This window comes from Lactuca sativa, chromosome 1 (genome assembly GCF_002870075.4).
Source record: "Lactuca sativa cultivar Salinas chromosome 1, Lsat_Salinas_v11, whole genome shotgun sequence".
NCBI lineage: Eukaryota > Viridiplantae > Streptophyta > Magnoliopsida > Asterales > Asteraceae > Lactuca > Lactuca sativa.
In genome coordinates this window covers 4082370-4098332 of record NC_056623.2, presented here as the reverse complement: position 1 = coordinate 4098332, position 15963 = coordinate 4082370, and the positions used below count along the sequence as shown (strand labels likewise).

General features: G+C 32.3%; 2 protein-coding genes across 2 annotated transcripts; one reads left to right on the top strand and one right to left on the bottom strand.

The window, feature by feature from the left end:
• Positions 1-763: 763 nt before the first annotated feature.
• Positions 764-1536, bottom strand: LOC111910761 (uncharacterized). The gene has a single exon (XM_023906584.3). It carries the CDS (start codon positions 1343-1345, stop codon positions 869-871), a length of 477 nt encoding a protein of 158 aa, XP_023762352.1. The 5' UTR covers positions 1346-1536; the 3' UTR covers positions 764-868.
• An 11092-nt stretch (positions 1537-12628) lies between these two features.
• On the top strand, positions 12629-14645 carry LOC111910745 (uncharacterized). The gene is made up of 2 exons (XM_023906569.1): positions 12629-12847; positions 14334-14645. Exons 1-2 carry the CDS (start codon positions 12629-12631, stop codon positions 14643-14645), a joined length of 531 nt encoding a protein of 176 aa, XP_023762337.1.
• The last annotated feature ends 1318 nt before the right edge of the window (positions 14646-15963 follow it).

The window sequence follows — 15963 nt, the reverse complement described above, 5'->3', positions numbered from 1 at the left end:
CAAATCCTACTTTCTTCTTGTTTCATTGCCTAAAAATTTTGATTGCCACGTCTACCATTGCTGAAGCTTATGTGATGAGAAAGCTCCTTCAGGAAAATATGAAGAAGACGACCACTTTAAATGCACATAGTACAACCAAACAAAGCATACTCCAAAAATGAACATCATGATTTTTCAAGCATAAGTTGGGTCCCAAGTTCATTCAAGAAGATTCACCTTGCAACTTTCTGATTGAAGAAGATAAGATTACCCTGCAACCTGAAAGCTTCACCAAATGAGCAACACAGATGGAGATTAACAGTCGTTAAATCCCACATTGTAACAATAATACAACCATTTAAAGCCCAAATTCCTGAGATGGTTTATTTGTTTATTGATAACGTATTTGTTGATCTCAAGAAAGACATTTGGAATTTGTTTTTTTGTTATTTTAGGCAATTAGTAACTCATTTTAAGTTACATTTTTACATAATATCGGGATAACAATTAAGTATTAAATATAAATTTCATTATGAAACGTTTATGGATATATCACCTACAATAACCAAAATGAATATTAATTGAGATAATCTTGACTTTTTTTTCATTGTTCTGAACAACAATTTCGTTAAGAAGGTTTGGTTACGAGCTTTTCTAATTTATTGGTTTTTGCGACAACAAAACATTTTTTTTTTTTTGCATAAAACACTTTTAAAAAAACTTATTCACTTGGTATGTAAACAACCTTTTAAAAACATTTTTTTAATCAAGATTATACAAAACGTAAATTGTAAGATCTTGGTTTGACATTCTTATATATAAACAAAAACAGATTTCTTTTTTTCTCACAAATATATAAAATAAAGTTATGATTTACAAATAAATAAATTCAATCTCTAGAATGAAACGTTTCTCTCAGGGTTCTTGAATGCATCATTCTCGAAGAACTCCTTTTTGTTCCCATCAATTTTGACCAAAACCCAACTTTCTTCTCATGATCTTGCATAACATTGGTTTGATCACTAACAAAAGCCACTGATCTACTCTTCTTTAAGAAACCATTAGTGTTGTTCCTCAAGAAATGAAGATACCCGTTTCCTTCCAAATTACCGATCTGTCGTCGATTTCGATAGCTTTGCATGGGAGATGCAGTGTAAGAAGAGGCATGTGAAGAATAAGCAGAAGATACCGACGAGATAGAAGATGAAGAAGATGATGAAGAAACGTTTATGACGGCGCCTGATGAAGGGGCTGATATCTTCGATAATCTTTCTCTTAAACATAAGGAACAAATTCCAGGTGATTGCCTGTGTTTCGGGTGTTTATTGCAGCTTCCTGCCAACGATGATCTTCTTCGCGCTTCCATTGTGTGTGTGTGTGTGTGTGTTTTTTTACTTGGGATTTCTGGTGTTTGTGTGTCTTCTTGTTCTTGTGGATGGGTTTTTATCAGGTTTTGTGTGAGCGTTTTAGGTGTTTGCGTGTATTTTCTTGGATGGGTTTTGGTGGATGTTTAGGTGTTTTTGTGTAAGTGTTTTTGTATGGTTATAATGAGTTAGGTGCTTTGTGGTGTATTTATAGAGGTAGCTGGTTAGGTTTCTTGGAGCGTTCAAGGGACTTTCTTGTGGGTTTCCTAATATCACTTTAAAGAAGGTTAGTTCAGAAAGTTAAGTGACACCAAGATAATTAAATTATTATTATTATTATTATTATTATTATTATTATTATTATTATTAGTTTATTATTTATATAATTTATAAACTAAGCTCCTCAAAAATATGTTAGTTACATTTTTCGCCCCTAAAGGATTGCGATTTTAATTTTTCTTGCACAGTTGATTTATAATTGACATTTTATTTAATATTTTAGTTTTTGGATTTTTTTCCCTTTAGAATTACATTTTACATGTATTTATTTATGTGTTGTTTGTTATTTAAGATATTTTATAAAAGAAAATTATTCATATATATATATATATATATATATATATATATATATATATATATATATATATATATATATATATATATATATATATATATGTATGTTCATGCGAAAACGCGAAAATAAATTTTATCTTATAAAAATAAAACACAAGTATTATAAAAATTAAATTTATTAGCAATAAATTAAAGATAATAAGTTTACATTGGATTCTGTTATGATAATATAGATTTAAAGACGGTTTAACAACTATTTCTTCACGTTTTTAACACTACAAGAAAAAAGGGTATTAGCGCCGACAAAAGTCGCCGCTATTGCTCACCAAAGTCGCCGCTAATAGCTTTACCGGCGACACGTCGCCGCTATTAAGTCGCTGCTACTGTCTTGTCGGTATTGATCAAAAAGTCGTCGCTAATGCTCACTGTTGCCGCTAATGATGATGTCGCTGCTAATGCCCAATGTCGCCGCTAATAATGTCGCCGCTATTGCCTTTTTTTTTATTTTTTTTAAAAGCATCTATTTTCGGCTGTCCAAAAACCGATACATAATAACGTTAAATGCATAAAAACCGATACGTTAAATTCAGAAAAACGATTACATAACATCCAAGTTTTATAATACCATACATAGACCAAAATAAATAACAAAATTCTTATAAATCTATATCATACAACAATCTCTAATAAAAGATAAATTTTATACGACGTGTCATCATCCTCGCCACCGTTGTTCCCTCCTATAAGTTCCACAGTAGACTCCGGATCGTTGTTCCCGCCACCTATTAACTTAAACCAAACTTAAAATTATCAAATTAATAAACCACCTAACTAACATTAACCTTTTAAGTTAAACCAACAAACTAATAATTACCAATTTATCTACAAATACACATTACATAGGAACTATTATAGTAATTTACTTTAAATAACATTTTCAATAATAGCGTCCTACTTTTTTTTGTTTCTTTTTTCCATTATGACATTGTACTTTACACATTGTATACAATACACTCCAAATTGCATTCAAATACACAGATACATACATTATACACAAATATATACTTTTTATACACATAAAACAACCATAAACACACTCCAAATTGCACATAAATACACACATACATACATTATACACAAATATATAATTCTTATACACATAAAACAACCATCAACACACTTCAAATTGCACATAAATACACACATACATACATTATACACAAATATACATACTTTTTATACACATAAAACAACTATGAACACAATCCAAATTGCATACAAACACATACATACATACAATCATACATACATTATACACATATACGTATTTTTTTTACACACACATATATGAAATACACACAATTTTCACACATATATATGAAATACATACACATATAACATATTTCACACACATATATAAAATACACACACAAATGCACACATATAAAAGAAATTAAAAAAAATGCATCTGTGGTTCCCAAAACTTTTCCCACTTTCAACTGGAATATTTGGTGCTGCAACAATGGTGGTGGTAGTTGATGCAGGTGACAACAACTACCGACGGTAGTGATGGTGACCATAGAGGAAAAAAGGTTTTTGAAAACAAAAATGCAATTAATCACAAACTCTTATGTAAATCGACATTAAAGTAGAAAGAAAGGAAGAGATGAGGAGGGAAACACGAACCCGGGAGAAGGAAATCGACGGTAGCAATAGTGCTGGTGGCCGGAGAGGGGAAGTTTTTGATGTCCGACGGTATCTTTTCTACTATATGTTGTTAAATGATGGAGAATCGTTGGAGGAAAGGAGAATTTTCGGAGAAAATGTTGGAACAAAATGAGAGAAGATTGAAGCAGAAAGAGGAAGCAAGGGGGAGTAATCTGCGTCGACTTTTAGCGGCGACACCCAATAGCGGATACAAAAGAATCAATACCGGCGACATACAAAGAGGGAAAAAAAAGGCACATTTTTTCGACCTTCAGCGGCGACAATTTAGATCTTTAGTGGCGACATATTGTCGCCGGTATTGGTTTTGTGCGTTCCACGAGTTTCTCAGCCATTAGATTAGAAAAATGATCAAACGGTAGATGTTCACCAGAACGTGAAAACGCGGATTCGGGTAGGTAGGCATTACTGGCGACACTAATAGCGGCGACAACACCATTAGCGGCGACTTTTCGAAAACTCGCCGCTATTAGTGTCGCCGGTAATGACTGCATTTCTTGTAGTGTAACCGGTTTTAAATTCTTATTTTCATAATAAAATGTCAAAAATCATGCTTTGCTAATATGAAACAATTTCTCATATATCATTGATTATCATCATATAGTTCAAAGTTTTGATTAATTATTTTCAAAAATATAAAGTTAAAGTGACACAATCTCATAATTTTTTTTTTCGCGTTTTCGCAAATTATTTATATTTTCGTATTAACCCTCCATACCAACAAAATTTTATAATACAAAGATATGTGTATCTGAAGTAATTTAAAATTTTAAAAATATTTACATCAAATTATTCTAATAGAATAGAAAACAACGAAAAGAAGTAATGCCAAAGGTTTTTCAAGATAAATTGAATAATTGAACAATAATTAACAAAACTACGTATTAAATCCAAAAAGTAAACAAAACTATTTAACAAATTTTAAAAACAAAAATTATCTTTACCCTGTATTAATTTTAAGCCCAATATAACTTTTCCCATTTTTTATTTCTAAAAACAGAACAAAACTACTTCCCAAATCAAGGTAAATAGTATGGTAATCCTACTGAAGTTAATGGTTAAAGTTTATGAGAAACTAAAAAGTAGTCAAAAGGTGAGAATTTTTTAATGAGTAAATCCAGATATCAAAGAAAACATGTGTATCATCATCGACATTCATTATTTCAACATTAACCTACAGATTGTAAAACAAAAGAAATTATGAAAATAGAAAGCCAATTTTTAAACACAAACTTCTTTGGCAATTATAACATTGTGATGGAATCAAATGTCAACGCATTAAGGATAATAGAGGGAGGCACATGTTTTTATAAACTCAAACAAAAGAGACTCAATCATAGACAAGGGATCGAGGTCCAAAATATCGACAGGTGAACGGTGAACAAATGGAGAAGACGGCTAAGATAGGAGGGACTGTATGATGAAAAATGAGCTTTTATATATATATATATATATATATATATATATATATATATATATATATATATATATATATATATATATATATATATATATATATATATATATATATATATATATATATATATATATATATATATATATATATATATATATATATAGAGTTAAGTTCATGTGAGACGGTCTAATTTTGTAAGACCGTGAGACGCATTTTTTTAAAATTTTTTTTTAGTTAATTCAAGTTCCGAAAATAATATTTAAAAAAAGAATTTTTGGATTTTTCCATTTATTTTGCATTTTAAAATTATTTTTTATAAATATGTACAGTGTAATATTCTATTAGAATATTTCACGTATTTTTCAAAAAAAATGGAATTTATTTTTATTTTTTTTAGTTAATTCAAGTTCCGAAAATAATATTTAAAAAAAGAATTTTTAGATTTTTCCATTTATTCGGCATTTTAAAATTATTTTTTAGAATATGTTAGTGTAATATTTTATTAGAATATTTCAAATATTTAAAAAAAAAACGGAATTTTTTTTAGTTAATTCAAGTTCCGAAAATAATATTTAATTTTTATTTTGGATTTTTTCATTTATTTTGCATTTTAAAATTATTTTTAGATTTGGTCTTACGGTCTCACAAAATTAGAATGGTCTCAAATTAACCTGAACCTATATATATATATATATATATATATATATATATATATATATATATATATATATATATACTAATAAAATAGTAGCTCTTTTGCCATGTGTCACCATATTAGACATTTTAATTAATGTGTTGCCACTTTTCAATCTATTAGTTTTCCATTTTAAATTTATTAAACCTCCTCATTAATGTGATTCTATTTTAAATTTTAAATTTTAAATTATTGTTTTCATTAATTCACAAATAAAAAATATCTAATATATATTAAAAATTAATTTTATATATTTATTTGAATCAATGATTATAATTTCACATAACTAATAAAAAATATCTCTTAAATTAATAATTTATTTAAAATAACTTATTAATAATTTTGAGTTTTTACTATAAAAGTTTGATTAATTTTATAACCGTGGTTTCCACGGGTTATAAACTAATATATATATATATATATATATATATATATATATATATATATATATATATATATATATATATATATATATATATATACTAGTTTATAACCCATGATCTCTTATTAAATATTAAATATCATTTATGTCTTCTAGTGAAATTCGAACCCATAATCTCTTATTTGAGAAATATCACTCCTTACGGCTAAACCAAAGACTCTTTGGTAAGGAATTCTCTCACTGACATATTCTGGTTGTGTAGCTATTAAATTTAAATTTCATCCGATTAGCTTTTTTGGCTACTTTGTGAAACAAAAAATCTTAAAAAATCAAAGGTATTAAAATTTAGTGCTTTACAAAATAAGCATAATAATGAAAATTTGATTTTTTTTTTAATTTTTAATTTTTATAAACAACTCAATAAAACATTTTTTCAAAAATTATAAAAATTTGGAAAATACTTCTACGTAATAAAGTAGTGACTTTGTAAAAAAATTCTGAAAATACAAGTTTTTGTAATGTTAAGATTTTAATTTTAAGAAATTTTAGTTTTTATTAATTATAATGAATTTTTTATCCAAAATCAAAAAATTATAAAAAATAGGCTTCACCATAATATTATTTTAGTGAGTTTGTAAAAGAAAATTTTTAAAAATATTATTGTTAAGGGTACTCATGTTTTGTTTAAATGATTATGAGTTTATATAAAAAAACAAGATTTGAAAATTTTATTTCTCAAAATTAGAAATCTTTTTAAAAGTTGTTTAATACCAAACTTTATTTTAAAATGAAAAACTTCCAAAATAGTCTTTATGGTTCCAAAACTTTTAATGAATGGTTTTTAACCCTAACTCAGACGTTAACTTTATTATTATTATTATTATTATTATATATATATATATATATATATATATATATATATATATATATATATATATATATCATTAAAAACGTCCTTATGTTATCAAAACTTTTAATTAATGGTCCTTAACCCTAACTCTGTTAGTTTTAATTAGGGTTGAGGGCATAATAGTCTTTTCATAACTTAGGGACTATTTTTGAGGATTTTTTTTCTTATTTAGAAAACTAGAAAATAATACCCTTCCCTTCCGCCCGCCCGCCCTCTGACGTACCCTCTACCACCTCCTCCTCCTCTACATGCTGATCGCCACCCACCACTATATCGTCGCCACCGGCAGCTTGAATGTCGCTGCCACTGAACAATTAACACTAAAAAATCAGAATTTTTGCATTTTCTTGTTGACAGTACTTGAGGTAACAACATTTGGTCCATTCCATTCCATCAATCTAAACAAACAACTTTTTAACATTCCAATAGAATGAATCATCCATTCATTCTTAGATTTCATCCTACCAAAACTACCCCACTTAAATGGTAACAATTATTTCTTGCATAAACAAGATCAAAAACCATATATAAAAGTTTACCCTTGCAACACCCCATTCCCATTCTCATTCCTCTTTCAAAGAAAGAGATAAACAAAATCAAAATTGATTGGCCATTATTGTTTGTTATCAGATTTTGTAAAAATATAAAATGTAATTGTTTTTCATGCAAAAAAAGATTGCCAAAACCATAAAAAGCTTTCATTACTTTTTTTCATCATACAACCACCAAAAAAATCATACAACCATAACAAAAAAAAACTATCTAAACACATCAAACACTAACTAAAAACATACAAAACACCTAGTTGTTAAGGAGGTGTTCGATAATGTTCTTGTAGGCAGTGATTGCCTTCTCCATGGTATCCTGCATGTTGGAGATGGTGTCTAGCATTTCAGCATCTGTCTTCTTAGCCTCCTAGAGGACTTGAGTGGACACATTGTAGTTAATGTAGTGCAGAGTGGTGGGGATGTTTTGGATGATACCTGTAATGTCCCAAAAATTACAAATAGATTTTTTTTTTCATTTTAAAATAAACTAACAATCAAACCTATGTTTCAAAAATCTTTGAATAAAATTTGATTGATTGAAAGTCGTACACTATCAAAGTTAAGTGAAAACCTGCGGAAAAAATATCTTTAATGTGTGTGTAAAGTCTTGTCGGGCTCTTCCCACGAACAACCTACAAAACATTTAATCCTTAACTGTAAGTATAAAGCTTAGTGAGTTTCCCAATATACCACATATTCCACCATACATACAGTCCATACACATAAAATCCTCGGCTTTAGTGTTGACCTATCAACATACGTACAAGATACATATCAACACATGACGTGTAAATGTTGTGGTCCTCCCGTAATCTTACTTACGTTTTCCATGGTCCTCCAATGGTCTTTCTTACAGATGTCATGGTCCTCCCATTGTCTTTCATGCAATTGCCAGGGGACGAATCATGGTTTTTCATACATTACATAAAGCCATACGTAGTCGGGGATCAGATAGACAGTCGAATAGATGACCCACATGAGAACAAATAGTCAAAGAAGAACATCATAATTAGCCATTAGACCAAAAGTTCTTAGTCTATCCAACTTAAACAACATAGAACCAATGCTATCATTACAACATAACCATGTAACATAAACACATAACATCTACTAGCATATTAATATCCTTGGCAACTAGCCTACCCTAGTTACCCTGCCATTAATCATTTCTCAATTAATTTATTCGCTGATTAATCATACATAATCCTGATAACCGGCCTTCCTCAGTTACCCTAACTAACATGCAAGACTCTACCAATCTAGCATATCAAGACACCAAGTATTCTAACTTCACATTCATAACAAGGATTTCTCCTAGTTAACTAGCATACTTGTACTCGAATAGTACTTCTATCCTACCATGCAAAGGATATACAATGTGATATATGGCATAATGAGGAACTTACATGAACTAAAGAACCGAAGAAGCACATCAACACTCTTTGTAACATCCCAAAAATCACGATAAATTTTTTCATTTTTAATTAAGGGAGATCATTGTTTTCAAACAACACCTAAGTCAAAATCAAGTATGAAATACAAATATCCTAGAATCATAGTGTAATCAAATCCCCAAAACATAACACCAGAGGATGTGTATGACCACGCCTTTGCTTTTCCATGATCATCTAAAGTACCTAAAATAATAAACTTAAATCATATGCTAAAGCTTAGCGAGCTGCCTAAGATACCACACAACGGAACATATACAAATAATACATACTGGGTCCAAAACCTCACAGTTGGATTACCCCCAGCCCACAACCTTTCGGTTGGATTTCCCCGACCCATAACCTCACGGTTGGATTGCCCCCTTCCGACCGAAAACCTCATGGTTGGATTGCCACTGGCCAACAACCTTTCTGTTAGATTGCTCAGGTTTGTTGAATGGTAGCACAAAGCAGTACAGTCTAAACCCAACTACACCATGTCAACATGTAAAACAAAATAAACATAACAGTAACCACATAAACATGCAAATATTAACAGTTCACTACAGAATCTACTAGGCCGGCATGGGTGTCTTCTACCCACAAGCACAACGAGGAGAACTCACCTCACAAGCCGAAAATATAGTTGAACAGATCATAACTCCAATTACTGACCCTACAGGTCACCTGTACACAAACATGGACCTAGTCTCAAACTACTACTCCAAATACCAAAATTCTCATAGGTTAAACTTGGTCAAAGTCAACGGTCAAAATTTAAAGTCAAATTCAACTATAGCACCTGAGCTACGTCGTGGGGACTGGTCTGGGCAGCTTAAACCATTAAGTCACTTTTCTTTCCAGCTTCAAGGGCTCCAAAACTCAGATCTGGTCCTTTCTAAGGTCTAAGTAGATAAAGTTTCCAACTTAATCCCTTTAGGCCCTCCAAGAGATAAAGATCTCACTTCTAGGTTTAAATAGGGCAAAAACATGACTTGACTTAACCAATTAAGTACTTTTCCTTTAAGGCTTACTAGATCCCCATTCCAGAACGTTTCTAGCACCTTATAATCACATAAAAATCCATACTTTCCAGACATGCATGTCCAATGCATGTCTTGGACTCTTATTAGGTCAAAATAGAGAAAAGGGGCCAAGATCTTATGCAAGAGTTCAAAACTCTATAAAACTCCATACCCAACACTCCTAACCATAAAGGGGCTTTGGGCATTCATAAAGTTGGAAACTTTATGAAATCCCAACACTCCAGTATGTCCTAACATGAAGAATAAGATAAAGAAACCTAGAGCTATGCACAATAAACCTAAAACCTTGGAACTTGGAGACTTACAAGAGTCCATAAGATGTACAACAAGATGATGATACAAGTTGCTTGTTGAATACAAGTCTAGAAGTCACCTTCTTCTTCTTCTAATCCCTGAACATCAACACAAAAAGCTTAGACAGCAAAAATAGAGATAAGGGTTTGCTTGAAGGCTGAGATAGTGTGAAGGAGGTTGAGGGTGAGCAACCCTATCCATCACATTCCTTTAAATAGGGTGCAAACCCCATATATTAGGGTTTCTCATTAAACCTGTTAAGACATAAAGTGCCCTCGGCAGCTGAAGTGTGTGAAGAATACCGCAGACCTGGTGATTCAAAGGAACTGGAGAGAAGTTAAGGCTTTCCGAAGAGCCTTGTACATTGTTGAGCTATACCGAAGAGGAAAAGTCTACCTAAGTATAAAGATGGGTGTTCTGTCCTTTCACTGATTAAACAATGATCAACTTAATACTGACATATCTTGGTAGACTACACAAAACAGTCATGGGCATGGGCAGTAGGGCCGCCCAAGCTACTCTTATTTTATATTTTAACTTGTACTGTTTTGTGTAATAAATAGATGATCATGTTGATCAATCTATTAAGATCTCCACTTCCAATATATTTCTTGTGTAATCGTTATATTAATTCAGAAGTCTCTTTTATCAAGATTATCTTTTATCTCTAGTTGTTCATCACTTACTAACCTAGTCTTGAATACAAGCCTTGTTACGATTCAACTAAGTGTTATTTACTTGTTTATATTTTAAGTTTACTTGTTGCACTATCTCTTCCTTATTATTCCTCGTTCCAATTATTGTTGAAATTCATTAAACGATCCATTAATTCCACATTTTTCTCAATATCATTAAAAGATTAAACTCATTTTACTCAACAATTGGTATCAGAGCCATAGTGGTTGCTTTTTAATTTTTCTTTAGAAACAAAACTTGTTTTCAAAAGAAGTACTCTGATTTAAAATCCTTATATACCACTTAGCTTATTATTTTTAAAGGAAACATGGAACAAGCTTGCTCTTTAAATATATCTCACAGTGTTAGAGGTTCTAATAGAGCTCCAATACTCGTTGCAACTGAATATCATCATTGGTCTCAACGTAGGGAAATATATTTAAAAAGCTAGATAAAGAAGTATGGAGATCTAATGAAAAATGACCACATGTACCTGTCCTTACTCCCATAGTCGTCGATGATGCTCAAGTCAGACTTGGAGGTGGTCAAGTAGCCATAACCAGACCTACCAACGATGACATCAACAAGATGGAGAAAGATGAAATTGATTTCTATGAAATGACCACATGTACCTGTCCTTACTCCCATAGTCGTCGATGATGCTCAAGTCAGATTTCTCTTGTAGAGTTCGACCCGACAGTTCGATCTTATTATCAACTATGGATCAGCAAAAGAAATTTGGGATGTTATTATAAATCTTTATGAAGATATAGAGAAATCTCAAGACAAAAAGCTGACAACTGCTCTAAACGAGTTCAACAACTTTAAAACTCTTCATGGTGAAAATCTCGATGACTCCTTCAAAAGATTCAACCTCATCGTCACCAAACTCTCGAATGCAGGAATCACTCGTAGTGATCATGAAACAAACATGCAATTTCTTAATGGCTTAGGAAAACAATGGACAATGGAGAAGATGATAGTTCTAGGTGACAACAAAATCAAAACTCTCTCGTTGTATAAACTATACGGTGAAAAGCAAGCTCAGGAGTCTACGGTGATGAAGGACTTCATGGATCTAGGTGGACCACTCACCTTAATTGCTCACTCATCGCAACCTACCAACCCAACTCATCAGTATCATCATACTGGTGAAACATCATACCAAACCTCAAATGATGACACACTGCGGTCATATGAACCAGAAATGCAACAAAATGATGAAGAAGCCTTTCAACACGCATTAGCCCTTGTTAGCCAACAGTTCAACAGACTCCCTCCTCTCAACTATTGTAAAAACCAACACTTTACAAGACCTTCGTTTAACCGCAACTATTGTCCGCAAAACAATTCCCCTCAACAGTATCCTCAGCCTTCCACATATATCATAAATCCATTCCATCAGCCTCAGTCTCAAAACACACCACTAATGATCTCAAACTCCTCTAAAGCATCCAGAGAAGAAAAATCTTCAGATACCGCATAAGATACAAAAGAGAAAAAGAAAGGAGTTCTCATATGCCACAAAGAAAATCATTTTGCTAGAGACTGCAAAGTCAACGTCGTCAAAGACAAAGCATTCTACCTTAGAATGACTCAAGAGGCTGAAGACAAGGAAAAGATTGAGAAAGCCTTTATGGCACAAGTAAAAATAGATCACAAAGTTTGGTCCTCGGGAGATGATGATGAAGACAATGACAACAAAAGGAAAAGAGGCAAACTATGTCTGGTTGCAAAGGAGAAGACTGAAGAGATGAAGAAAAACTACTGCTTCATGGAAAAGGGAAGAACCATCAACATTATTAAACAAGTAACATTGATGATTCGGTCTAATAATTACAACATGCATGATTGTGAACCATATCTAGTACAACTTACTCAAATGTGTGTTGATGTCCTTTCATATTACAACAAAGCCTTAGATGAAAAGAACATAGAGACCGGAGAGTTGTACCACTTGAGAAGAATAATAGAAGACAAAAAGCTTAAGGTCATCATGTTATAAGCATATTTGAAACTAGAAAAGGATGCTAGATTGCTTAGTGAAACTCAGTTAGACGTTTCTTTTAATCAAAGGGATCTAGCCCGAAATGAAATTGTACGCTTGAACAAATTAATAGAAAAGGTCTTTAATGAAAGTGAAGCAATTGAAAACTTAGTCCATAATGGGTCTGTAGACAACACTTATAATTGGGGTTGGTCAAATGGTTATAATACCGGAGAGAAATCTCCACCTTGGTTTGATGTCGAACATCCCTATGTCCCACCTGATAAAAACTTTCACTTCCTAATAAACGACAAGACCTATCTCGAAGACATTCAATGTCATTTTGAAAAACTTCGTGTCCAAAAAAACATGTGTTGTTGAAGAAATTATCCCAGAAACCTCAACACTCTATGAAAATATGAAATACATACCAGTCATTAGATCGATATATCCTGGCTCAGGATCTGCCTTGGACGAAGAAATAATTATGGATGAACCAAAAGAGTCCCCAAAGCCAAATATCCCAAGAAAGGTAAGTACTGCATACACTGTGGTATCTCACTCAACAAAAGTCTCACCGCAGACTTCGTTTAAATTTATAACTAAAATACAAACTCTTCCTCAAGGAGTAAGAACAGACAAATTCGAGATCGGACAATGCTCAAAATGTCAAGAACTCTACAGCTCCGATGATTCCTCTCCTAGACCCATAACCAAGTCCAGACTCTTTAAAAGCCAAAGACCTAAACTGAACAAATCTTTCCAAAATAACTCTACGTAAAAGCCTTCTAACAAAACCAAATCCAATTATATATATATATATATATATATATATATATATATATATATATATATATATACACACACATGTTAAACAAGGAACAAAAAATCACAAGTCCCAAAAGGACTCAAAATCCCAAAATTATCCTGAACAAAAATCATGACCAAAAGCTTAAGGCATTAATGGTTGACAACACTTATGTTACCAATCAAAAGGACAAAGAACAGGCCGAAATGAAACTGAATATGGCTAAACAAATGGTTTATGTTCCTAAGTTAAAACTCAGGAAAAAATCTGGATAAATGAAAAGAAATTAACCTTTAGTGCTTATCCACCCATTAAGAAGCCTATCATGAAACCCAAAAAGAAGAACTTCATTTTAAAAATGATATGGATTAAGAAGGAAACAAAGAATAACATATCGTCAAAATTCACAACTAAACCACACACTGCATACTTTCAATCTTATTATGTTGTTGCGGGCCCCCGAAAAATTTGGTTGCCCAAATTAACTACCTAATACTACAGGCAATGTGCGAGGAGGATCACGAAACAGAATGGTTGATAGATAGCTCTTGCTCCTTGCACATGACAGGAAGGTCACAATACCTTTGTGACTTTAAGGCAGACACAAATGGTGGTCACGTAACTTTTGGAAATGATGCAAATGGAACCATTCAAGGATATCGCCTCCTAACAAATGAAAACTTCTCAATTCAAAGAGTTGCCTATATTGAAGGGTTAAAACGCAATCTCATCAGTGTTGGGCAACTCTGTAAAACTGGTCATCACGCTGAATTTGATGATGAATACAACTGCATGATGACGAAAGATAGATAAAGGTGTCTAGTCAAATCAAAGACATTGTATCTCTAGTCATTGGTAAACCACAATTGTGTTTTTTTCAAAAGTCATCTCCGAGGTCAGCTGGCTATGGTACATGAAGCTTGCTCACCTTAATTTTTGATACATAAAGAATTTGGTTACCAGAGAGATGATGCGAGGATTGCATCTTCTCAACTTTGACAATAACACTTTTTGCTCTACTTGTGAATGTGGAAATCAAACCTAGGGAAGTAATCCTTTAATAGTTGATTCTTCCATCACTGAACCTTTGGAATTGCTTCATATTGACCTACGCACTCCCTCAACGGTGGCAAGCATACATCAGAAGAAGTACATTCTAGTCATAGTAGATGATTTCACTCGTTTCACACGGGTTTTTTTTCTTAATACTGGAATCAGAAACACCGCATACCTTGATCAACTTCTTCAAGGAAATTGAATTACAAATCAAGCTTCCCATTCGAAGAATCCAAAGTGATAATGGAATTGAATTAACAAATTGGTTGCTTAATGACTTCCAAGTGTCAAAAGGCATTAACAACTTATTAAATCCTTACATACCGTAGCAGAATGGCATGGTAGAAAGAAGAAATATAACTCTAGTAAAATTTGTCAGTTCAATGCTCAACTTTGAACATCTGCCTCTCTACTTTTGGGCAGAAGCAGTCTCAACAACATGCTTTGTACAAAACTGGAGCATCATTAACAAACGGATCAACAAGACTCCATATGAAGGTTTAAACAATCGTAAACCAAATGTTCGTTTCTTTCACATTTTTGGTTGCATGTGTTTTGTAGTCAACAAAAAAGAGCTTATGAGCAAATTTACACCCAAATCAGAAAAAGGAATATTTTGGGGACATTCTACAAACAAGGTAGCATACATAGTTCTAATCCAACGAACAAGAATCATAGAAGAAACCTTTGACATGAAATTCGATGAATTCTATGTACAGGAGACCAATCCTCTCAATGAAACAAAGTTTATCATGGAGAATGACATTCCAATTGAATCCGGACCTCTCAACATCATATACTCTGGTCCTTTAGTATCTGAATACTAAAGTCTTAATCTCTCCTTCTACCCAATTACAACATACCGAAGACTCTGATCCTTTAGTATCTGAATACTCTTCGCACATGACTTCCACCTATCCGGTTGTGGGGGAAAGCAATCCCTTAATTCGTGCAAAAATCCCAACCATTGAGATTCTAGTCATAGATGAAGCAATCCCAGTTGTCAAAAATAATAGTTCAAGGATTTCTGAAGAATCCGAAGACCCAGAAGAAGATGTTGAAGAGATAGTGAGTG

What these genes read in the sequence shown, in the direction of transcription:
- LOC111910761 (XM_023906584.3), bottom strand. Translation starts at nt 1,345, where the DNA reads ATGGAAGCGCGAAGAAGATCATCGTTGGCAGGAAGCTGCAATAAACAC.
- LOC111910745 (XM_023906569.1), top strand. Translation starts at nt 12,629, where the DNA reads ATGACTCAAGAGGCTGAAGACAAGGAAAAGATTGAGAAAGCCTTTATG. An exon ending in CCATCAACATTATTAAACAA is followed by an intron (nt 12,848 to 14,333) that starts GTAACATTGATG and finishes CTAATACTACAG; the next exon opens with GCAATGTGCGAGGAGGATCA.